At 55.3% G+C, this 25,077-nt stretch overlaps 1 protein-coding gene across 5 annotated transcripts; it reads left to right on the top strand.

Annotated features, from left to right (window-relative positions):
* The first annotated feature begins 16 nt into the window (after positions 1–16).
* Positions 17–20,645, top strand: PPP1R7 (protein phosphatase 1 regulatory subunit 7). 5 transcript variants are annotated; one of them, XM_082396970.1, is made up of 11 exons: positions 54–175; positions 2,541–2,602; positions 3,030–3,170; positions 6,180–6,235; positions 6,945–7,010; positions 7,600–7,730; positions 8,155–8,317; positions 9,782–9,898; positions 10,779–10,883; positions 14,237–14,323; positions 20,345–20,645. In XM_082396970.1, exons 2-11 carry the CDS (start codon positions 2,593–2,595, stop codon positions 20,519–20,521), a joined length of 1,053 nt encoding a protein of 350 aa, XP_082253096.1. In that variant the 5' UTR covers positions 54–175; positions 2,541–2,592; the 3' UTR covers positions 20,522–20,645. The 5 variants fall into 5 exon arrangements, with proteins under 5 accessions (XP_082253095.1, XP_082253094.1, XP_082253097.1 ...); XM_082396969.1 differs by lacking the exon at positions 2,541–2,602 and having other exon boundaries at positions 17–175; positions 3,030–3,158; XM_082396968.1 differs by lacking the exon at positions 2,541–2,602 and having other exon boundaries at positions 17–175.
* The last annotated feature ends 4,432 nt before the right edge of the window (positions 20,646–25,077 follow it).

Here is a 25,077-nt window from a genome sequence, read left to right as displayed (position 1 = left end):
CATGAGGCTATGGGGCCGCGCAAGCGCATGTGATTCCATTGGTTGAGAAAGCTCTGAGCTGGGAGCCCTCATTGGCTGAGGGGCCTGAGGCGATAGATACCGGAAAGGGGAAGAGCAGTCAACATGGCGGCGGAGCGCGGCGCGGGCCAGCAACAGTCGCAGGAGATGATGGAGGGTGAGCGGCCCCGCGGGGCGGCGACCGAGGGGCCCAGCGGGCGGGGGGCGGCGACCCGTACCGGCCTTGCCCGGGAGAAACGGGGCGGCCCGCCTGCGGCCGCGGCCCGAACCCCGCCGCGCGCGCCCCCTGACATCTGCCACCCGGCAGGGCGGGGGTGGCCCGGGACCCGGGACCCCGTGCTGAGGCGGTAGCGGCCGGGAAGGCGCGGGCGGCCCGGGAGGTGCCGGACCTAGGGCCGGGGCCAGCTGGGCGCGTGGGTGGGGACTGAGGGCGCGGTGGTCCCACAGCCCCGGCGTCCGCCAGCTGGTGGGAGCCTCGCACCGAGTTCCTCAGCCAGCCCCGCGAGTCCCCGGTCGCGGGGCAGCTGACGAGGAAACAAGGCGCGGGGCTCCCTGGCTCTCGCCCGAGTCGGGTCATTGGTAAACGTGGCGGGGGTGGAGAAGGGTCCTCTCGTGGGGAAGGGGTGACCAGGAGCCAAGAGCTGAGTTACAAAATCGACGGGTTCCTGTTTTCGAAGCGATCATAGTTCCAAAAAGACTAAATCAAACTCTTGCGCTTTGTTGAAAAAAAGTATATGCATGTTATGTGTGCATATAGTTACATGCACACGCTTACCGCAAATGGAGAGCCAGTCATGTCTTCGAGTGTTTCTGTACTTTTCGATCCGCTGGTCTCATGAGCGCTCCGGAAGAGCAGCCACAGTCTCCAGTGTCAAGTGCTAGGGAAGGGGGGGCGGCGAAAGAAGAGTAGGCATGTTTGTGAGTGATGGCTGCACAACCAAAGCCAGCTCTGAGCTGAATCGTGAAAGATAACTACAAGTCAGCGAGGTTGGAGATAGGCTGAGGGAAAGAGCAAAGGTCGTTTCAGGTGAAACAAACCACACAAAGGCAAAGGGGTGTGCAGGAATGTGACCTGTTTGGAGGAGAGTTCAACCAAGAGTGGCACAGTCGTACTGAACGAGGGAGAGTGCCCGTGAGGCTGGCAGGGAAGGTCGTGGAGGGCCTTGGTGGAGGGGAGAAGCACATGAAGGGTCTTGGACTTTCAGACCGTTAGGTCTTTTTAAGCAAGGAAATGCCTCTTCTTATCCCCCTTCTTCCCACCCTCCCACCTACTCCCACTTTCTCTTCAGCTGTTTCCGTGTCTTGGTAAATGGCAAGTAGGAAACCCAGGCAATTCCTTCTCTCCGGCTCCCACCCATCCAGTTAATCAACAAGCTCTGCTGCCCCTGCTTCCTTAATATCTCCAAATCTTTAATACCTCTCCCATTCCTACTGCCGATACCTTGAGCCAGTCCGTAGTCCGCGGTGCCGCATAGTCACCTTATGTGCTGATCTGCTGTCTCGTGCCCCTGTCCCTCGGGAGAGAGTCCCAAGTTTCACTTCGGCTGCCCTTCATTAGCTAAGCCCCTCCCACCCTGGGCTCCGCTGCACCAGACCATTGCCCAGTAGAACTTGCTGTCCCTTAGCCTTGACCACCTGTGCCTGGTAACAACTAATTTATTACATGTCTACGTACGTGTCATGCACGTGTTTTTGTGCCTGACAGCAACTCTGAGATGCAGGTACTATACTAGCTCCTTCTACAGGTGAGGAGACTGAAGCTTGGAAAAGGAAATAACATGCCAAAGCTGTGTCTATAGAGACAGGATGCAAACTCAGGAAGAGTCAGTGGCATTCCAGAGATTTTTGGAGTCAAAGATCAGATTTGGATTTTAGAATAAGATCAGATTCTCTAGCAATGGAGAATAGATTAAACAGCCAGACAAGCCACCGAGAGACCAGTTAGGAGGCCAGGCAGGAGCCGAGGCCACAGGTAATGAGTAGCTGATCCAAGGCAGTTGCCAGGGCAGGGAAGAAGGAATAGGTTTGGAGGTTTTAGAGGTGGATTTCATCAGGACTTATCCAGCAGTCCTTTCCTGGGTGCTGCTTTGCTAGGCCCAGCAGGAGATACAAAGGTGAAATAGCTGCCTTCCCCTCAAAGAGCATACCCCTTTGTAAATAAGCTGTAGTGGGAGAAAAGAGAATACTTTCAGTGTGGCTGATGATTCCAAGTAGTCCATTAGTGCTCCAGGTCTTCCACAGATTTCCAAAAGAGGTTGCAAAAAAAGTTAGGAAAAAGGGAAATTATTTGACAGTCTTGCCAAAGAATTTTTACCAGTCTGCCACATTTAATCATTGCCTGATTTGCTAATTCAAAAAATATTTATTTACCAGCCTTTCAAAACTGTGCGCTGGTGTCACGGTGCCCTGACATTCAGCATCAGTGACTTTGTGGGGCATTTAGCACTACTGGCTGTCTTCTCCTTTTTCTAGAGCTCCCCGCTGCCCACAGTCTGATTTGAGTTAGTCTTGATTTCTTTCAGAACGTGGGCCTGTGAACTGGGCTGGTTTTCTTGGCCAAATGGATAGTGGAGCATGGATGAAGGTATGTGGCGGGAGGGTCACATGGTCCCCTCTACGTGGACATCCAGGCCAAAAGGGAGCCGGACAGGAGGTGCTTCTCTGTGTGTTAACCACTAGGGCGTTTAATCACAAACCACCCAGGCCTTCCAGAACACCTGGTAATTCTTCACGAGTTCCTTGAGGGCAGGAATAGTATGTCACTCACTTTTGTACCCCTGTGGCCTCCCTGCTGTGCCCCGTTCCCATCCCCCACAGTTCCCCCCTCCACTGGATGCCTCAGGTGGTACCCGGGACATACATGGAAAACACTCAAATATTTGTTGAACTGAGTTCAACAAACATTTTTGAATGAAGTCTTTTTGACTTCCAACTGGATGTCAATCTGTTATATGTTCCTCAAAGGGCCCCCTAACGTGGGTGTGAGTTCTTATGGATGTGTGTGGGTTCAGTTGACAGGCGGGTGGAATCGGAAGAGTCGGGCGATGAAGAAGGGAAGAAGCAGAGCAGCGGGATGGTGGCCGACCTCAGTGCGCACAGCCTGAAGGATGGAGAGGAGCGGGGGGAAGAGGACCCAGAAGGTACCAGGCCAAGTTAAGAACCTTAAACTCACTAAGCGGGAGGAGGATGGGGCTCTGTGGCATGTGATCGGCCCCCGGGTGGCGCCCGGGCGTTTGTCTGGCTGACTCTGGAGGCCCTCGGTGGCCAGGGGTGGTGGGCGTAGGCTCTGGGAGTAGGGCGCCCTCTGAGGTGCTCCCTGAGCCAGCTACACACTTATGGCACTTGCAGGCGGGATGAAGTTTTTCCTGATTCCATTGACGGCAAATACTAATGATATTGATAGTAATGTGTCATCTGAAACAGAACCAGAAAATTGTTTTATTAACCACATGTTCAGAAAGTGAGATTTGAAATAAACAGTTTGGCTAACTGCTGTGCTTTCTTTTCCTACCCTGGTAATGTAACCTAATTGTATCTTAGTCCTTTCTGAGTCCTGCTCCAGCATACTTATAGGCCTGAGGATCAACTTCTAAATTGGTTTAGTGATTAACAACAACAAAATGCATTTAGAGATGAGAAAAGTAAGTTCTCAGCGTGTAATGGTGGGTTTTCGCCCTCCCAAACTATGATCTGAGCCTTTTTTTTGGTTTTCTTTGCTTGCTTAGAAAATCAGTTTACATTCAAAGGAGTGAGAGAAACCATACAAACAGACAAAAAGATGTCCAAGATATATTATTAGGTGAAAAAAGCAAATTTTTTACAAATGGTATGCATGTTAAAATTCTATCTTTATTTTTAAAATGTTAATAATAGTATGTAGTTTTACTTACTTAAGAGAGAAAACACATCAAACTGTTGTTGGCTGGGGGGGGCGGGGGGGCAGTCTCTCTAAACAGCAGGTTTGAGAGGGTCTTGTACCTTCTGCATTTTCTAGATTTATACACAGTGTATGGGTATTTAAGGTATTAATAGTTATGCATTACCGTTATGATAATAAAAACAGAACTAATTTTTAAAATAACATCGTGCTCTGTGCCAGTGAAGATGATTGGTAACTATGGCAACCTAATTTTAAGGCAAAAGGAGATTACCACAAAAGTACCAGTCACATTACTTTGGAACTTCAGAGTTGATATTCTGGAAGTGATGTGGGTGGAATAAGTACACGGGAGTGATGGGTGAAAGCTCTTGTTGCTGACTCAGTCACAGGAAGGCCAAGCGGTGGCAGTGTCACCTGCCCTCACATCTGAATGCCTGGCGTGTCGACAGAGCCCTGTCACGGGCTCTCCCCTGGCTCGTGAGCACAGGCTCCCTGCGACTCACCCAAGGGTGCACGGCTACAAAGCGGAGCAGCTGGACTGCACCCCAACTTGTCTGGATCCTCTGTTCTTTCTCCCAGGCTGCTCGCTGCTTGGAAGTCCTCTGGGAAGGTGCATCTTTATAGGTCCTTAGAGAAACAGGACTTGCTCCTGCCTGTACTTATTTAGATCTTAAGTTCAAGTAAAACAAATTCAAACGTGGCAACTGTTACCATTCACTTATTTTCTATAAGTTGTTTTAAAACTTAAAACCTACAGGATAGGTTTGGAAAGATGGCTGGTAACTTTGTTTCAAAGGTTAAGCTGCCATTTTGAGCACGGCCCTGTGCTGGATGTATTACAAACAGAACCCTTTAAGCCTCGTGACCATGTGCCTGGACACCCTGCCTTTGTCGTGGCGCGCATCTTTCGTGGCAGCTTCCTGAGTTCATGCCGTTGGCTGTGCTGTCTTTTGTAGGGGGATCGTTTGGGCATATCTCTTGGTTTTGCCCAGCTCCTTTTATTTAATTTTTGGGTTGGTTGACATCTTGTAAAGCTATGGCTGAACTAGAGTAAATGACATGCTTTTTTAACTAGCCATTGTCGATGGTTATGGAAAAGGCGGCGCGGTGGATTCAGCCAGCGTGGCGCCAGCACGTCTTTGTCAGGCTGGGCCTGCGGCGGGCATGCCTGTCCGAGGCCTCCAGTCCAGCCCGCGAGCCGCCCCGTGCTGGGGGGCGCTGGGGGACGCTGGGGGGGCGCTGGGGGCGTGAGGCTGGGGCTGTGAGCCCGCTCAGCCGCAGGAGCAGGTGCAGTGTTGCCATCGGCGAGAGGCAGCTGAAGGAAGCCGGCCAAACGGTAGCCGTGACAAGCGGTCCCCGGGGGCACGGGCCAGACAGCAGTCACCGAGGAGGCGCCTCTCCAAGGCAGGCGGCCCAGTTTCTTCAACAACAAATTGCAAGAACAAACGGAGACTTTATAGAAGTGCCATCCAGCTACAGTGTGTGACCTCATTCAGACCCTAATGCACGCAGGCTGGGGAGAGCGGTTACGCCTTTTAGACCATGTGCTGCAGTAGGTTCAGACCCCACCGCGGGAGCGGCGGCGCCCTCCTCAGGCCCCCTGGGCCGGGAGACCCGCTCCCCAGGGTGGGTTGGCTCCTCGTCCTCTCCGGCAAGAGGTGTATTTAAATTATTCAGCGAGGCTCTTTGATCTTGTCTGTTGAGCTGAGCTTCATTTTGTTTTGCTCTTTGCAGAGAGACGTGTTTGTAGATGCTGGGCCACTTTCCAAAGCAATAAAAGGCACATCCTAGAACATCTGATGTGCCCAGCATGACCTATATTCAAATGACCTGATTTATTGTCACAGACAAGAAGGGAAAGACTGGGAGGCAGGCTGCCACCAGGTACGCAGCTTCGGGCATCACCAGGAGGTGGTGGTGGGCAGCTTCCCGGCCCCTGGCTGGGGCCACTTGAGGCTCGGTCACCGTTCCCCCTCCCCCGGCTTTTCTGACAACAGCGTCAGACTGCATTTCCCTTCCTGGGAAGTTGGGCGGCACAGATGGAAGTTGAGAGGCGTTTGCTGAGTTCAGGAAACTGAGACTCTGGAAAGGTGACCGTTGTCAGACAGGTGTTGGCTCTGCCACGTCATCCATGCCCTCCGGGCGTTGCCCGCTGGTTTCTCCTCCGCCTTTGAGTTGGCTCTGTGCTCCAGGCAGCCCGACCCAGCTCTCCGCAGACGCCGGGGCTGCGTCCTCCTGGAGACTGGGGGCTCTGAATGGGCTTTTCTTCTTGTTGTTTCAGAAGGACAAGAGCTGCCTGTGGATATGGAAACCATTAACCTGGACAGAAATGCAGAGGTAATGCCGCCTGCTCAACCCAGCCTCAGGGGGCATGGTGACGGAGCACTCTGACCGTCAGGGTGTCTTTTACGAAGGTGCCGGATTCGTGGGCGATCTCCCTGGAAGGAGTTGTCTGAGCCTCTCCGTCGGCTCCGAGTCCCTGTGTTCCCACTGTTTTTAATACCAGTGATTGACCTGCCGTTTCTGTTTAACCACATGAAATGCCTTTGACTCATAAATTATATGGGTCAGATGATTACATTGTATATGGTGGGGTCCTGCCATCCCCAGCCTCTGAGAAGCACCGCGCATTAATGACCCGGGAACGTGTGGAGGCTGCCGGGAAGGGCGGAGCCAGCCGCTGTGTCTAGGCGGCCCGTGGGGCCTCCCCTGAGCCCGCAGCCGGCCGGCCGTGGGGACGCGGGCCTCAGAGCATGGGCTTGTGCTCTGTGCTAAGGGGGCAAAGGGTGAGAGCAGGTTTCGCATCCCACCGGCTTGGAGGGTCAGTTTTACATCAAGCCGCTTCCCCTGGAAGCTGAACCGAGGAGCGTTTTGCAGCTCGCCTCTGAGTCCCTGCCCACTGTCTGCGTGGACTCCGTGTAGCGCTTCTCCCATTCTCCCCTCACCCTCGCCTCCACCCGCCGCCCGGCCTCCTCGTGGCTCCGATTCCAGGAAGCATGTCTTCAGGCGCTTGCCTACAGCTGAGCTAGGTTTTGTCTTGTTTCAGGACGTTGATTTGAATCATTATCGCATTGGAAAGATTGAAGGGTTCGAGGTGCTGAAGAAAGTGAAGGTGAGAGGAACTCGGTCCTTGCACGGGAGGTGACACTCCAGAGTCCGTCCCGCCCGAAGGACATAGATAAACCCAGAACAGAGTCAGTTCTGCGCAAGGGACAGTCCTTGCAAAGGTGCCAGGCCGCACCAGGAGCTGCCGTCGGGCACCTTTCCCCCTGGGCCTGGCAGGGTTGCTAGGGCAGACGGCAGGCTGGGTGGCTCGCCCCAGGTTCAAGCGGTGGCTCGGGCGTGCGGCCGCCTGCAGTGCGTCAGGTCGGAGCCCGCCCGCAGCCGCGCACACCCCAGCCTGTGCAGTCCTTAGCTCGCTTCAGTCCATTGTTTTTCAGAATTGAGCCGCTAAGGGTTCCCTCTGCTGGGACACAGCACCCTCGCTGCCCGCTGCCTCCCTCACTAAGTAGGTCTGCTCGGTATGGGGCTTGCCTCCAGCCTCCCTTGGGTGCCTGCCCATCCTTTCCAAGGTCAGCAGCTTTCTAGAAAACGGGAAGGAAAACCGCATCCTCCCACCCGGAAGGCCTGTCCTGTAACAGCGTGTACTTTCTCCTGGCCTCCCTGTTGCCTATGTCAGCTGCCCTCTTTCTGTCCCCTAGACTCTCTGCCTCCGTCAAAATTTAATTAAATGCATTGAGAATCTAGAGGAGCTACAGAGTCTTCGAGAGCTGGATCTTTACGACAACCAAATCAAGAAGATTGAGAACCTGGAGGGACTGACAGAGCTGGAGTGAGTCGTGAGACCCAGGGAGACAACGGCGGGGCCCGTCCAGCCTCCCCAGAGCCAGCCCTGGGCCCCAGCTCTCAGGCCCAGGGAGGCCGCTTCTGCCCCAGGGTCCTGCCCTGCACCTGGCTCCAGGGGTGCGTTGGCTTGCCCACAGTCCCAGCCTGCAAATTAAGCCTGTGGAGGCTTTTGGCTGGGCTCTTCGGGGAGGACTTGGTCTCTGCCCTCAGCACCATCCTGTGAGCTCAGAGGCTTCGGGAGCCTGTAGGCTGCCCCCCAGCTCTCCCAGGCCTTCCTGGGCAGCCACAAGATTCTGCCCCCGCCCCCGGGTGAGGCACGGTCCCCCAGGTTGGGGTGCTGCCTCTAAGTTAATTACATTCTGAGTTCTGTGTGATCTGCGCTCGTTAATAAATGTTTTGCCTGTTCCCAGGATTCTAGATATTTCTTTTAATCTACTGAGAAACATTGAAGGAATTGATAAGTTGACACGACTGAAAAAGCTCTTCTTGGTCAACAATAAAATCAATAAAATTGAGAACATAAGCAGCTTACATCAACTGCAGATGCTGGAGCTGGGATCCAACCGCATCCGGGTAGGTGCGAGCGTGGCGGGAGCGTGGCGGCAGCGTGGCCTGGACGGTGTGGGTGCAGGGTATGCGGTCGGCTGTATTTTTCATAAGAAAAAGTGCTGACTGGAGGTCAGTATTAATAAGAGCGTGTGCCCAGGTGCAGTGGTCTAGCCTTTCTTCTGCACATAGAGTTCACTTGCTCCCCATTCAAACCATGACGTGATTCTTACCAAACCATTCCATTAGGTTCTGCCTGAGGTGAGCTGATCAGCCCCAAACGCTTTGCTTTTGAATGTACTGCAGAGTGAAAGTGTCCCAGGGCAGCAGAGGGCTGGCTTGCCGGGGCCTCGCCCCACGCCAGGGCCGCAGGAAGGTGCACGCAGCCTGGGGCTCGGTTGGCCTGTCCTCCCCTGCTGGGCAGCTGGGGGCAGAGGCTTCCGAGCACTTCTTCCCCTCCTTGCGTGTCGCAAGTGCCCCTCCGTCCAACTTTTGGAAGCTCGTAGCACACTGGTCAGCCCAGGTTGGCCCTCATGAGCTGGGCAGGATGCAGACCAAGGAGAGTGGTTCTGGCAAAGGGCCTCTCATGATGATGGTGGCGATATGGCTGAAAATAGCAAAGCAGCACACTTAAAACTAGACAGTGGCCCAGATGTCAGCATTTTATCGAGTATTTCTCTGTGGAATCTTCCGAGAGAAAGGTGGCTCGTCACGAATGGATGCAGGCCGTAGCAGTTAAGGACGCCCTCCCTCTGCATCGTCCTCGTAGACTGCCCCCAGCCACGTCTTGCTGTGAAGGGCCAGACAGGATGCTCGGTCTGCACTTGCTGGAGGCCCCACTGTGTTCCCGTGCACATGGTCTGGTCATTTAGTGTCTGCTGAAGAAGCCAATCGTTAACCTGTTCTGGGAGAGCAGTGAACTCAGAGGAGGGCGCGGACTGAGGCCTGGTCAGTGGGCGTTGATTAAACCGGCTGCTATCTGAGGCGCTGCGGGAGATCCATCTCCAGCTGAATGGCGGAGCACCGGCATGGAGCAAGGAGAAGCAAGGAAGCAGGTGGCAGAAACAGGAAGAGGGGCAGAGAGTCAGGGAACGGGAGCACCTGCTCCAGGAATCCCGTAGGGCATCCCAAGGCCAGAGCTCCCAGCGTCTCTCTCCTGTGGAATGCGTTTTAACAAACCCTACATAGAGTCACGTAATAATGTGGCAACTCGGAATTTTAGGACTAGAGGGACCTGAGAAGTCCTGAGAGCTCCAGGGCTCTGTGGAAACTCGAGGTCTGGGAGTGAGCCCAAGTAAGGGGGGGCCTTGACGCCCCGCTCCCACCCCCACCTTTTCTGTGTTCTCATGTTGTGCTTTCACGTGAGGTTGCATGGGAAATTTTCCAGAGTGGAAAAGTACCTGCCCGACGCCCCGGGTAGCTCTCTCTCCTTGCCCAGAGACCTTTCTCTTCACCAGGTAGCTAAGTGCTGCCCTGTCCTGATTTTCACAGGCAATTGAAAATATTGACGCGTTAACCAACCTGGAGAGTTTGTTTTTGGGGAAAAACAAGATCACTAAGCTTCAGAACCTGGACGCACTCACCAACCTGACAGTCCTCAGCATGCAGGTACTGACCGCCCTGCCCGCCGCCGCCGCCGCCGCCCCTGCCCCTGTCCTGCGGGCCCAGGGCCCGGGCTTTGATCGGCTCTCTGTTTCACCGTCAGTGAGCGATTGAGACATTATACTTCACCGACCTTAGACGTGCGTGACACACGCTGGACCGCGGTTTCATTCTCTAAGCGTCACGCTCCTTTTCCTAATAAGAGTCCGAGCTGCTTTTTAGCCAGAGGGTCTCTTCAGAAGGTGGAGCTCGTTCCAGAACCTACAGTGCTGGGCTCCATGATGGGAGCGACCCTCCCGCGTCCGTGCAGAGGGCGTGCAGCCTGTCTCGGGGCTTGGGAAGCACGTGGCTGTGCCTCAGCCCCTGTTCCTTTTTGTCAGGAGCAGGCGAGTGGCACCAGGCCCTTGAGGCGGGGTGTGGGGGGGTGCTCTGGGGACAGGACCTCCGTGTGGCAGGTCCCCTAAAACCACAGGTGCCTTTTGGAAAGCAGACATTGCACAGACTTCTTTAAGAAGAGGGGAAAAAAAAAAAAGAGGGCGTTAGGCGTTAATTTGAGTTATAGTAGATGCTGAAAGAAATGAGAACTGATTTTATTTTAAAATATTCTGTGATTCTGACATTTTTGAATTACTAAATTAATTGAGGTAGACCTTCCCCAAGTAGATGAAAAAGTGAGTGCTTTGCATAAAAGCCTTTAACCCCGCGGATGAGCTTCAGCCCAGTACAGCAGAGCCTGGATTTCGGTCTTGCTTTTCTGTGTGTGTGAGTCCCGTTCCCACAGTGGCATCCGGAGGCCCCGCCGTCAGGCGCCCGCGGTGAGCAGCCCCGCTTCCCAGAAGCCACGCGGCTTCGCGCGCCCTCGCTGCTCTGACTCTCCCTCTTGCAGGGCAACCGGCTGACCAAGATCGAGGGCCTGCAGAGCCTGGTGAACCTGCGGGAGCTCTATCTCAGCCACAACGGCATCGAGGTCATCGAGGGCCTGGACAACAATGTAAGCCCGCCGGCCGCCTGTGGGGCAGTGGGGGCGTGGGGTGCCCAACGGGCAGGCAGCACACACCTGCCTCCGGGTGGCTCTCGAGGGGACTCGCCGCCTCTGGGGTCTGTCCTAGAGACCATCCCTCCTCACGCTGGGAAACACAGAGGCAGGCGGTCTCTGCTCAGCCCTGAGCGGGCACTGAGCTGAGCTGTGTGTCGCGGGGGTGGATTCACTGCATGGCCCTGTAGGTGTTGGGGAAGATTTTTAAAAAGTAAACCCCCGGGGGCTTCCCTGGCCGTCCAGTGGTTAGGACTCTGCGCTTCCAACGCAGGGGGCGCAGGTTCGATCCCTGCTCGGGGAACTAAGATCCCACATGCCGCGGGGCACGGCCAAAAAAAAATTAAAGTTAAGAAAAAAGTAAACCCCAGCTGCTCCTAGGTGTCCCTGTCCCACGGAGGGCTAGTGGGCGTCAGCAGCCCACCCTCTCTTCCCGCTCCCGGCCACGCACTTCCCAGCCCGCGGGGCCAGCAGCGGCCCCCGGCCCGGATCCTGCAGTCTCGCTCCCTCCCACCCGCCCGTCAGCAGCCCTGCCCGCCCAGCACAGGACAGCCTTAGGGGGGCGCTGGGCAGGGAGGGGTAGCGCTGGCCCTGAGCCCCCAGGAAGCCCCTGCGCCCCTCAGCTGCCTGCAGGCAAACCTGCTTTTCCTCAGTGCAGTATTCAAGACAAATAAAATACTTTTACTCATTCAATTTTACTGGGTTTTTTTTCCTGTTTTGTTGACTTGCCAGCAAGTGTAACCAGATTGGTCACTTCTGTTGTTGTAAACGCAGCGTTTCAGTCTTCGTAAAGGCTCCTTTGGCCTTTGTGCCTCAGCCCCTGGGCCTAGTCACCATTAGTAATGTTTTCAGGGGAAATCCACGTTCTGAATTTCATTTCACCAACATCTACATGCAAAATTTTGGAAAAGCTAGAACTTGCCTACAGTGAGTCTGGTCGCCTTTCCCTGCCTTCGAATCACACTGAGAGTTTACAGAGCTGGTGTGTAAACTGGGTGCACACTCGGCCGGTGCGGAACGGGAGGCTGAGGCCAGGTTCTGAGAGGTGCGGCCGTATGGAGGCCGTGTGGTTGGAGCTGGGCAGTGTCCCCTCCGGCTCCTGACCTCCGGTCCCCACGGTCAGCGGAGGGTCCACGCGGGAGAGGGCATGGCAGCGGTGTGGCGCAAGCAAGCAGCAGGATCCCAGGCACACAGGACGGGGCGGGAACTTAGACTTGTCCCTGTAGGAGTGCTGCACCTCCGTCGGGGATCAGCACCGGACCCTTTTGGGGCCTCTGCGACAAAACAGAAAAAAAAAGCAGTTGTGGCTTTAAAGGTAATCATTGTAAGATTCTCGTAATCAAATGAGACAGGCTTTCCTCTGACATCTTTGTTCAAATACCTATACTTGTTCAATACAATTTGATCAATATCTTTGATCAAATACCTATACTTTCTTCTAAGCTTTATCTCTTAATTTATCTGGAATTTACCTTTGTGGTGTGAGGTCAGGCAGTAAGTATCCTTTTCCCAAATGGCAGATCCACCACCTTGACCCTGCAGCTGAGTCCTCCCCCGGTGCCCGGGTGCTGCCTCTGTTTGCCCCTCTGTGTGCTGGGTCGTCTTCCTGTGGGTCTAGCGGGGATGACTGCAGTTGTGGATGTTGTAATCTCTCCTGTGCGTGCTCTCCCCACCCTGTCTCCTTCCTTTTTTTTTTTTTAAGCAATTCTTACTGGTTTGCTTTTGAATGAGCTTTCAAAACACTGTCCAGCTCCCCAGGAAAACACGAGGTAGTATTGAGCGCATGACGGAATCCTTGTGCCTGGAGGTTTGGGGCCAGTTCTGGCAGCCGGGTGCCCCTGGTGCTGAGCCCTTCCGCTGGGGCTGCACAAGGGTCACATCCTGCCGCGGGCCGCAGACACTTTAGCTTGGCCAGTTCCTGCGCTCACACATCCCACGCCGCCCAGCACCGCAGAGCAGGGGGCAGTGGGCCTGCCCTGGCCCCGCCCTGCTGCCCATGGTGGCCCCCTTCTGCAGAGTTCTCCCGAGTCCCTGTTTGCTCTGAAAGTCGCCGAGCCCCGCAGGCAGGCGCCTCCTAGCCCGCTGTAGTCACCCAACTATCTGAGCGGACACCATGAGCCCAACAGAAGCCAGTGGAAGAGCTCCTCACCCGCGTCTGTGCCCAGATGGCGCAGGCCGCTGTGCCCGGCCCTCGAGGAGTCAGAGGCCAGGGCCGGAGCGCTTCTGGATCAGCAGAGCTTCTGGCTGCCTGCTCGTGTGTGTGTGTGGGGGTTTTGTTTTTATTTTATTGAGACTTCTTTTTTAACTTTCCCTTAAAACTTGGTATTTGGAGTCAGAATCCCAGGAACACAGTAGAAAATGTAAGAAGGCAAGCCTCCATCAGAAACGAGCATAGAGGAAGAGAATGTATTGTCGGGGGCTGTCAACCAACTTGTAATGTTTCCCTTTTGATTTTAGAAAAACTTGCTAGTTGGTCTGGTTAAACATACTTCAGCAAGCAGTGCAAGCTTTTAAAGACTTCGTTTTCACTATAATCTTATTCTGTTAAATCTTGAAACTCTGTGAACTTTAAAAGAAATTCCTCGGGCTTAGCTGGTGTGTGCTGGGAAGTAGGCGTCTGCTGGACATTTCTGGAATAGAGGGCCGAGCACAGCCTTGTCCCCACGAGACAGTGCGACGCCCGCCCCGCAGCGGGCGAGCCCGGACGCTGTCCCCAGTGGGGCTGAGCCCCCCTTCTTCTCTCCCATCAGCGGTAAATCCCAGGCCAGTGTCCCTCAGCGCCCAGGCGTCCCTCTCTGCCCTTCCTCCTGTGCTGGAAGGAGGGCCCCTTCGCCCCCGCCAAGCCCCAGGTTCCTCAGCCCTAAGAGAAGAAGGAAACACTGTTCTAAGGATCACTTGGAATTGTATGTTTCCTTGGGTTGAGCACTAAATAAATGCTGCTGCAACTGTTACCCCTCTTCCGAGCCCCGGCCTCGTGTTAGCTGCTCTTCCCAGGACCGGGCGTGTCGCTGGGGTCCTTGTGGACCAGGATCTGGGAGCCTGGGGCTTGGAATCTGAAGGAACTAGTTTCAGATCCCAATGATGAGAGCTCAGTGAGGCGGTCGTGAGGATCCTGTGTCAGCTGGCCTGGTCTGGGGGTGGGCAGGGAGGTTGCAGGAGGTGGGCAGTGCCATCCCCCTGCTAGCACGCTCCTGTCCTGAGAGGGCAGCTCGCCTCATGGCTCTGAGCTCAGCGCCCAACGCTATGTGCATGGTCGCGTGCTCATTGTTGATCTGAGGTAATCCAGGAAAAATTTTATTTCCTTATTTTAGAACAAACTCACCATGTTGGACATTGCGTCAAATAGAATCAAAAAGATTGAAAATATCAGCCATCTAACAGAGCTGCAGGAATTCTGGGTAAGTTTAATACACAAGGGGTTGATGACACTTCACCTGAACTGGTCCTACCGACTGAAATGCCGTTTGCTCCAGCCCTGGAGGCTGTGGCCTGGGATGGGACTGCGGGCAGGGCTGTAGGACTTTGGTACCCACGCGGGATCTCGGGCCCCGCCACACCCCAGATGTAGACCAAACCAAAATGGGCATTTTAGAAGATTCTGGGTGATTGCCGTTCACATGAAAGTGTGAGAAGCCCTGCACAGTATATGGTTAGACCCGAGGATTGCCACATGACTAAAGGGCTTCCAGACCCAGCCCAGGGGCCAGTGCACCCAGCGCAGGTGTGTACCGGCACCACGGAAGGAGGTGTCGCTTGGGCTCTGCAGTCAGTCATCCCGGAATGTGCCTTGTGTTTGCCTCATAGTGACAGTGTTGTCTCAGGAGCAGTGTCACCGAGCCCATAGGAAGAGAAACAGGGCCTAAGATGTCTTGAGACTCCTCTGAGGGGGTTGCAGGATGACCCCCAAGCCGAAGTCCTCAGTGTCAGGGTTCCACACGGGTGTCCTCCTGAAGCAGGTTTGTTGCCTCGTGGCCCCTGCAGGCGCCACCACACGTTCCACCCGGTGACTGCCATGCGCCAAGTGAGCGTCGTCCGGATGCGCTCGGTCTGATCCAAGATTCGTGCTGCGTCTAAGGCGTGCTTCTTCCTTGTCTAGCCGTCCTGCTGACCCTGCTTGTGTCCTGTGTGCTTTCCTTTCCTCATCTTACGAGATCGTCCCGGTTTCCCTAGAGCACAGGTGGCCTGCTGTGAGCATGTCCCTTGCCCCTTAGTGGTAGCACTGAGTCGTGGGCGTTGTCAGCACGTGTTGCTGGCGCAAGTCTGGGAAGACCAGAACCAGCCTTTGAGAGGCTGGGGGGTCCGAGCGAGCCACCGTGAGCCGGGGGTCTGGTGTGCAGCCCACCCCCGGAGGAAGGTGTGGCTGGCGGTAAGCTGGTTGCATTGGAGCGAAGGGATTTGGCTCTGAAGAGGCCAGGGAACCACGCAGAGAATCCGCACAACCAGAAGAGGAGTCCAGAGACGGAGGGCTGGGGTTAGTCCAGCACCCAGGGCGCCCGGCAGTAAGACAGCGCTAGGTGTGCAAGAAAGCAGACTGTGACCCATCACGAGGTGCTGGTATTCACGCCGTGTGTAACCCCTCCCCGTGAGTGTGTGTTGGCCTTAGTGACTCATTTCCAGCCGACAGAATGCAGCAGAGAACAGGATTCCACCCCCGTGACGGGGTTATGAAAAGACTGGCTTGTCTCCTAGGGGCTCCCCCTTGCTCTCTCTTGAACCCCAGCTTTGTATGAAGTAACAGACACCTTCTTTGATGCCAGCAACATACAAGGCACACGTCCCCTCTGTTGAAGTGATTCTGTTGTGTAGGAAATGTATCTTGGGAATTCTCCCACACCTCAATTTTGTTTAAAATGTTATTGAATTTGAGGGGAAGTAAATGTAAATTTTCTATATAAATATCAGCCACCAAAAACCATTGTAATGGGAAATGCATACATCCTATGAAGTTTGGGTCTTGAAAACCACGAGAAAGTCTGCTGGGGAATGGCAGCCAGGTTGATGTTCTGTAGCAGAATTCCAGTCCGGGATTCAGGCAGGATCATCCCCAGACGCTAAAACCATGGACGAGCAGGGTGTTCGCACATGTGCCAAGTATCACCCCGCCGAGAATTTGCTGATTTCAAAGGGGAAACGTGCTCCCCAGAGACATCTGGGTGTCGCCAGTGTGTCCACAGGATCAAACTTTTCCCTGATAGTGGGACAGCCTCATGCCTTGTGTCCCCCGATGTACTTCATCTATGAAGTGTGCTCGCCAAAAATGTTTAGTGTGATGTAACCAAGCATGTAGACCTAACTTCCAGTTGTCAGTAAGTAGAGGATCTGGGAGAACAAGCTAGGTGGCACCACAGGAAGCAGGCGGCTGAATCCAGAACGAGGGCCCTTCTACACGACAAGTAGCTGGGTGTCTTTAAAGGTCGACTTCATTTAACAGAAAAAAAAATGAGAGAAGGAAGTGGGAAACATTCTAGATGGAAAAAACTAAAAATTATACCTTCTGGGAGACTCTTTAAGAAGACGGGCGTACCTGGAAGGTCACACCCCACACCTTGCTCCTTTACGTCTCAGTTGTGCAGAAACTGAAAAAAGAGACATAAAGACCTTTTTTTTTTTCCCTCAATGAGGCTTCCAGAGATCCTGGAATTTCTGTGGAGACAATACAGGTGAATGGTTTTGAGTTCCATTTTGGAAAAATACAAAGATAAGAATCTCTGGGGACTTCCCTGGTGGCGCAGTGGTTAAGAATCCGCCTGCCAATGCAGGGGACACGGGTTCAAGCCCTGGTCCGGGAAGATCCCATGTGCCGCGGAGCACCTAAGCCCGTGTGCCACAACTACTGAGCCTGTGCTCTAGAGCCCGCGAGCCACAACTACTGAGCCCACGCGCCACAACTACTGAAACCCATGTGCCTAGAGCCCATGCTCCACAACAAGAGAAGCCACCGCAATGAGAAGCCCGCGCACCACAACAAAGAGTAGCCCCTGCTCACCGCAACTAGAGAAAAGCCTGCACACAGCAACAAAGACCCAACGCAGCCAAAAATAAATAAATGTATTTTAAAAAAAAAGAATCTCTGAAAGTTACCTGTGTCAAAGACATCCTTTACAATGTGCCATTGGTGGTGAGTAAAACTCCCAGGTCCACATTTACTAAATCCTAGAGAAAACTGCCCTGTGGCTGGCTGTACTGTGGAATACCCTAAACTATAAGACCTGGGGTTTATAAAGATAATAAGCGCACCACCGGGGACTAACGGCACGGTGGCATTGGAAATGCCGTGACATGTGACACAGGAAGCGCACAGTGTGTGTCAGGCACAAACGACTCTATTGAGAAAGAAGAGGAGGAGATGGCGGCCCTGCCGGAGCGTCAGCCGCCAGCAGAGTAGGAGAAGGTTTCTAAGTAGATTCTGCTGCGAAAAGATCTTACTTCTCCTAAGCAATGTAATATTGCTACCTTTATTAAATGAATGTGCTGCTTGCACGTTTCAAGGTAAAAGTGCTTAAGGCATGCGCGTCTTTTTCGTGATTCTCCGCTGCAGCGGCCTCTTTCTGGTAACCGAGCAGCTGCAGCCAACGCCACGGGGGATGTTGCTTCGCTCTGGTTCTGATTTTGCACACTTTGCATTGGCCACATGGGCAGCTCATGTTGTACAAGAGGAGTGTCGTAGACTAACGCTTAACAGAATACTGTTTAAGGCTTTATCCTGGGAGAGCTCGTCTCCCTTTGCGGTGGAGGCACCTGTGAGTCCTGGTCTGAGTTTCGGGTCCCCCGTGACTCCGTGCTCAGGAGCAGGCTTCGGGCCCTCCACAAGGCCAGCCTCTGGGTTTTGGAAATCTGGCTTTCCCGAAGCACGTGGCACAGTAGGCCCACATGAAGTTCTGTGAAAATAGCATTCCTTAAATAGGCGAGTCTGAGAAACCCTGCATTGTATACTCTCTGGGAGAATCTAGGAGAATCTCTGTGAGAGATTCATAATGTGCAGTAAGTTGTTAAAGACAGGACTGGCTGTGACAGTGGAACTGGTGCCAGAGTAGCCCTCCCGCCATGAACAGACCCCAAGGCCCGAGGCTGCTCTGTTCGGGCAGCGCACAGCAGGCCGCAGGCCCTGAGAACGGGGGTGGCACAGTGAGCCCCGGGCGTCCCTGCTCTGCCTAGGACCAGCTTCCTAAGCGGGACACTGCAGTTCTGTGAAGCTGAAGACGCAGAGGTCGAAGTTCATGGCAGCTGGACTCTTCAGGACAAGGTGTTGGAGAGAGGGGATAGCTGTGCAGAGAAGGGCCCCGGAAGTCCACGTGGGGGTCGCCTGCCAGTCTGTGGCTGAGTGGTGGGCAGTCTGGGCACGAGACCACCCCGCTCGCGGCTCACCCACTAGCTCTGCTGGAGGAGAGCAGAGCTGGGGGACGATGGAGCTCCAGCCCTGCCCAGGTGGAGGTCTCACCAGCACCCTTGACATCCAGCTAGACACCAAACAGGCCAGGCCTTAGGGGTAAGGACCACAGTCTCAGACACGACACCCTCCAAACCCACCCTAATAAAGCCTAGAAGCAAGCTTCAGCAGTGTGTCCAGAGGAGGCAGAGTTTGGAGGTTGGTTGCCACCAGGTCAGAGGGGCCTGACTTCCTGGAGACCCGCCCTGAAGAAGCGTGGAACCAAGCCTGTGGCAGTCTCTACACCGTCTTAGCCCCGATGTCCACTGTTCAATCCAAAATCACTAGATGTACAATAGGAAAATGTGATCTGTATTCAAGGAAAAGTCGTCATAAGAAGCCAAGCTTAGGTTTTCAGTCACCGTTTGTGAACGTAGCCCTGGACCTGGAGGTGGCTTGCGGTCTCTCGGTCCTCACTCCCACCTCCAGGCTGCTCTCACCTTCCCCCCGAAGACCCCACCACACAGCCGCTCTGCGGCGCAGCCGACATCCTCTCCCTCCCTGGAGACCCCGGTGCTGCAGCGAAACTGGGCCCTTCTCTCAAGAGACTTAATCCAGTGCCGGGTCAGTGCTCGAACCCTCTGCACTGTCCCCACCAAGTGGCCGTGGATGGGACCCTCAAGGGCCTCCGCTTCTTCACCTCCCGCACGCGGACAGGTGTCATACCTTCTCTGAGGGGGGCTGCTGCCGTGTAACCTCGGCCACCCCGCTTCCGCCCTCACAGGTTCAGAGGGAACAGGTCTGCCCCTCCCACCACTGTGTGCATGGCGGGCCCCGGGCCTGGTGTCTCTTGAAGCGCGATTTCTAGAACGGGGCGCGGCCGGAGCGAGGGGGTGAGAGCAGCAGGTGCGGGACATCCACTCGCGGCAGCGTCCCCGCCCGCCCTGCACACCCAGCCCTGTCGCCTGTCACCTGTCACGGGTGGCGACGCGCTGGAGCCTGCCGTGTGCCTCCCTTCCCGGTGCTGCGGTCAGCGTGAAATGAGCCCCGGAAGCTGGCGGACGCGACACGTCGGGGCTCTGCGGCTTTCCTGGGAGCCCGTTACTGAGCGTTCGCTGGCACGGCACAGCCGGGAGCCACGACGGTGACGTCCCCGCGGGTGCCGTCCGAGCCCCCTGCCCTCGCCCTTCACTCCAGCCCTCCAGGGCACGTCTCACGTTCACAGAGGCAGCTCTCTGGTTTGTGTTCACTTGTCCGTCTGCCATATTCTTTGGAAACTGAAGACTGGTCTCTTGGAGCCCCAGCAGAAGGGCCACGGCATCCACGCGACAGGTGTGGACCAGGCCGGGTGACGGGGGCTCCAACCCAGAGGCCCTACGTGCCCTCGCCTTGACGGTGGTTTGAAAAGTGAGAGGTCTCCCCACCCACCGACCCCAGCCCCGCGGGCCTCAGCAGAGCCAGGACGGGGCCTCCTGACCTGCTCTGAGCCCGTCCTCCTGACGTGGCGCATCCTGGACGGGATCAGCCGTGGCACAGCATTTCCGCCACAGAGGCGGGCGGTGGGTGTCCCGGGGTGCACGCCATCAAGGCCCCTCGTGCCGTGAGTGTCCGGCGAGCGACCTCTGGTCTGTTGGCCGTGTTGTCATCAGAGCGCATAGTCAGGCCTTGGGGACAATAGCTGAGGATGGTTTGTAGAAAATACAGCCGAACCGGCTGCAACACTTTGCCTGGAGACGGGGTGGGGTGGGGTCGTGTTGCTCCGTCTTCCCTTTGCTGGACTGAACATGGATTTGCCCCTGTCGTGGCACCGTGTCCAGGTTCATCCCATGTGAGACGCGGCCTGGCCAGGATGTGCCGTGATGGATGGAAGGCCCTGTGAGGTGCTGGTCACCCCTCTTCTGAGTGGGGGCCTCGTGCCCGACGTGGAGAGGCTGGGGGGCCGGGTTGGTGTGTCCTGAAGGGGGCGGGGCAGGGCTGTCGTGTTCTGAAGGGGGGGGCGTGGTGCGGGGCTGTAGCGCCCTAAGGCTTCTCCGATGTGCGCGTGTTCCCCCAGATGAACGACAACCTCCTGGACTGCTGGAGTGACCTGGACGAGCTCAAGGGCGCCAAGAGCCTGGAGACGGTGTACCTGGAGCGGAACCCCCTGCAGAAGGACCCCCAGTACCGGCGGAAGATCATGCTGGCCCTCCCCACTGTGCGGCAGATCGACGCCACCTTCGTCAGGTTCTGAAGCTCCTGGCCCCTCTCTTCCGAGAGCCTCCCAGCCACGGTTTTTTAGTCTACCCGTTGCTCCTAAAATCATCACTCTATCAACGGTCACAAACCCAATGGCAATAAAAAGGCACTGAGTGAAAGCTGCCGTGTGCGGTGCCGCTCCCCACCCGGACGCCCGTGCTGTTATCTGGCCCGTCCGCATTCCGAGTTAGTGGCCGACAGCCCTGTGCCACCTGTGGCGCTGCTCGCGACCCGTCTCTCTCTGTTTCCTCTTCTCAGAGGGAGATCACAGCCCGCCTGAGAGGGTGAAACGGCAGGTCTGGGAGCGCGTGCCCGGGGGGCGTCCGGGCCGTCCAGGGGCCCTCGGGCCTGTCAGCCCAGAGCTTTGTAGCCTCTTAGACCAGTTGATGCCAAACTTTTCTTATTTTACATATTAAAAAACAAACCTGCAGGCAAAGGATGACTCAGCCCTGTGTGCCTTGACCCCCAGCGCTCTCTAAAAGAGCAGTGGCCGCCCGCCAGGCCTTGCTGGCTGCCTTCCGGGCGAGCCCGTCGGCCCCCCGCAGCCCTCGGGGTAGGAGGAGCCGCCTCCGCGCACACTGCGCTGGGCCGCTGGCGGGTCTGAGCCCGCCTGAGTCTCTCTGCAAGGACTGTCTCCAGAGAGCTGCCCTCATGGCCACTCGAATACTGCTTCCCCTTCTTACCCCACTGTTGTGTTGGCTTGTTCTTTACAAAACTTACATTGACAGTCACCCTGAATGCGACAAGGACCTTGTCATCTCTCGGGGCCCTGGATTTTCCCTTCTGCAGAATGAGGACCAAATCTCAGGGTCCCCAGGGTTCCTCCTTCTTCCAGGACTCAAGCTGCGCTGTCCAGTGTGGGCCCCCTCATGCCACACGTGGCTGCGTCAGTTCAAGTTTAAATCTGTTAAAATGAAATTAAAAATTCATGTCCTCCGCTGCACTTGGCACACCATAGCCACATCTCGCCAGGGGCAGCCCGTCTCCATGGTCACAGAAAGTCCTACTGGACAGCACTGCTCTGGAGCCTGTCACAGAGCCTGGGCAGCCGCATGGGGGGCCAGGAGCTCGGAGGTGACCGCCTGCCGGGGTGGCCTGAGGGTGAGGTCACGTCCAAGTCCTGACTCAAATCTTCGCCAGAATCGATGTGTGACCTGCATCTGTGAGCGTCTCCCTGTTGAAGAGCGAACTCTTGGAAAGGAAAGCGGGGTTAGGTAGGACCTGGCCCCAGAGAGAACCCTTGCACTGTGACCCTAGACTTCTGCCCTTGGCCAGACACTAGCTGAGGACAAAAGAAAGGCATTTTAGAAACAGGGTTTCAGGATTTGAGTGCCCTTGCTGGAAAGATTATGTGGGGGAGTCCACCCAAACGAAAAGTGAATCCAAATAAGGAACAAAGAAAGGGAAAGATAGGGTTTAGCAGCAGTACCAAAACCAGCAAAAGTTGGTTTAGAAGTACGTGCTTGACTGGTTGTTGAGCTCTTGCTTTGTAAATGCTAGGACAGTTCCTGACAAAACACAAAACTTGCCCCTAAAAAACCATGAGTGATCTGAACCACATGGCTCTCGTTTTTTTAAATCTGGAGGCGAGACCGTGGCAAGTGCAAGTAGAGATTGTGCAGGTTTTCACTTTGGTGTGGAAGAGGGAGCGAGAGCTTAGAGAGTTTGCGGGAAAATGTAAGTTTAGAGCAGCCACTCGTAGACAGATAGATTATCAAACATCCAACTCACACGTGGGAAAAAAACCCAAAAAGCTTCAAGCAAAGAGGACACCTGAGAGGCTCAAGGAGGCGCCACAGACGTGCAGATGGAGTCAGAGCCCGTCCGTCCCCGTCGCAGACAGGTCACAAATCCAAGTCCAGCACCTGCTCCTTGATAGACACTTTCAGAATTATACAAAACAAGTAGAAGGGATGGGAAAGCTGTGCTAAATCCAGCACAATCCTAATCAGAATGACATTTGATTTTTTAAGAACCTCCTTAAACTCTAAAATTTATATGGAAGAAAAAGATCCACATTGGACCTTGAAACTTTAAAAAAGTTTAGTCAACTTTGAAAACGAGTCAAGAGCAGTGAGTTCCTTCCAGATTATAAAAAATCTGGGGAAAAAAAAAGCTACAAACCCACCGTAGAAACAGTGCAAACACTGTAGAAACACAGCCGTCCGCACAGACCCTCGGATGGGCTCGGTGCTGGTGAGGGCGCCCGCGGGTCCCTGGATGAGAGGCCTGTGTCCTGGGCGGGGCTGGCAGAGGAGCACAGTTTGTGGGAAGAGGGACACTGACCCAGCCTAACGTACGCAGGACGACCTGAGGATTAAAAGTCTCCGTGGGAAAGTAGAATCGCAAGCCAGTAGAAAAAACGGTGGGAAAATACATTTGTGAGCTGCGAGTGCAGAAAAGCTCCTTAACCCCCGAAGCACAGCCGTGAGACAAGGTTTTGAAGGGTTAGTTTACGTAAAGTAAAGATTCCTGTGGGGCAAAGAACACCATGAATAGACCACTGAGAGCAGACTGAGAGACGTCTGCTCAGAGTTTAGAACTGGCAAGGGCCTAACGCTTAGATGTAAAGGACTCCTGCAAACCAGAGGAAGGAGAATCCAGGTAGAAACATGGGCCCAGGACAATCAGGCAGCTCAGAGAAGCCGAGGGCCAGCCAGCCAGGTCTGTCATCAGAGGTGTGCAAACCAGGGCAGGGAGCCGATCAGCTCACAATGCGGGGTTGCCGTGGGGGAAGGCGGGGCACGGACTGGGGCGTCCACGTCGGGAGTTGTCCCCTCCTGGCCGGCAGGGCACTGCACGCAGGCCCCGGGCACAGTGGTGGCTGAGCCCAGGCTGGGCCTCCGGCTACGGTAGATGCTCCTCAGTGGGAAGGAGCCCACAGCACCCTTGCTGGGAAACCACGGGGGGCCACAGCCGCGAGGACCGCACGTCCATCACAGAGGGATGCGTCCGAGTAGGAGGATTCCCACAGACGGGGACGGAGTGGACGAGGGGGTAAAGTGAGGCCCGAGTCCCTGCTGAGAGCACCCCGTGGACGGAGGGTGGCCTCACCGGGGCCTGCAGCGACCCGCCAGCTAAGGCGAGGCACGGCCAGCAGGGTGACAGCGCTGACGATAAGCCAAGGGAAGGAGGCAGCTTCCGTGGGGGATCTGTCCTTCGTCCCTCAGCAGGCACTCGGCACCTGCTCTGTGCCAGCCCCTCTCTTGGGCACTTGGGAGACATCGCGACAGAAGTTTTTAAATTCCTGCCCTCGTGAACTTCACATACAGTGGCTGTAGGTTAAACAATAACCGTAATACGACAGTTAACGTAGTTGGAAGGTGACCCGTGCTTTGGAAGAAAGCAGAGCGTTTTGAACAGGCTCACTGAGGAGTCACTTAACGGCAGGAGTGGGTGACCCTGAAGAGAAGACCAGCACTCGGGGAGGGGGCGGGGACCTGAGAAGGGGCAGCAGAGGTGGGGAGGGGGGCGGAGAGTGAAGCCGTAGCCAGAGCAGCCTGGAAGGGGGTCGGGTGAGGGCGAAGGAGCCCTGAAAACCCCCAGCTCTGGGCTTGGGGCACTTGGCAGGAAGAACCAGGGGGGATGGGGAGTGGGGGTAGGGTCCCAGGGTGGCCGAAGGAGAGATAGGGGACGGGGGGCAGGGGACAGGCATGCAGACACACTGGACCGGGGTGGAGGCTGCGGGGATGGAAGTGCCCTGTGCAGCCAGAGACAAGCAGGCAGGATGGCGGCAGATGGCTGGTGAGCAGGCTGGGGGGCTGCCTGGAGGAGGGTGCTCCCTTTGTGCAAGGAGGAGGTTTGGGGGAAGCGGGGGAGGGTCCTGGGGGCAGGGAGCACGCGGTGCAAGCACGGTAGCTCGTCTGGGCACAGGAAGCCTTAAGCATCCATGGTCCACCCCTCAGGCTGTGTGCAGAGCAGGCAAGTGTTAGGAGGACGGGGTCCTTCCCAGCTGGCACTCACCTCAGTGGTTTTGCCCAGACCAGCAATGTGTCCACCCCCAAGGATGAGGTGCATTTGTTCCAAACCACCTGGATGGATCTCTTACCCTTCCAGACTGCCTCATGGCCGGGGGTGGCCTGAGACTCGTGCTTAGCTGATGACACCTGCTTTCCCGAGAAGAAGGGCAGGTGCAGCTAGCATAGTACTTTGAATGTGGACGTGGTGGCTGGACCTGCCACAGCAATCCCGCAGCCACGGGCAAGGGCTCTGGCCCTGACACCCTTGAGCCACTGAACCCACTCAGGTGCCAGCACCTCCCTACTTCTTATGAGGTGAGGAAGAAGACATTTTGGGTTAAGCCACACAAAGGTCTGGTGTCAAAGCCACAAAGCCACAGTAGTTGGAGGCTTTTCTTTTTTTAACTAATGTATTTCTGAATATTATATAAACATATAATAAAAGTTATGGTCAAATAAAGCTAGTATAGCAGCGGCTTCTGGGCCCAGGCCCTTCCTAGCACCTGGGACCCAGCAATACAGCTGTGCTAATTGTAGCTTGCTTGCTTCTTGCTTAAATTTTTTTTTTAATAATATATTTTTATTTTTTATT

This window comes from Balaenoptera borealis (genome assembly GCF_965194805.1).
Source record: "Balaenoptera borealis genome assembly, chromosome: 6".
Lineage (NCBI taxonomy): Eukaryota > Metazoa > Chordata > Mammalia > Artiodactyla > Balaenopteridae > Balaenoptera > Balaenoptera borealis.
Note: the sequence above shows the minus strand (reverse complement) of the source record. Positions and strands in the feature narration are given on the sequence as shown.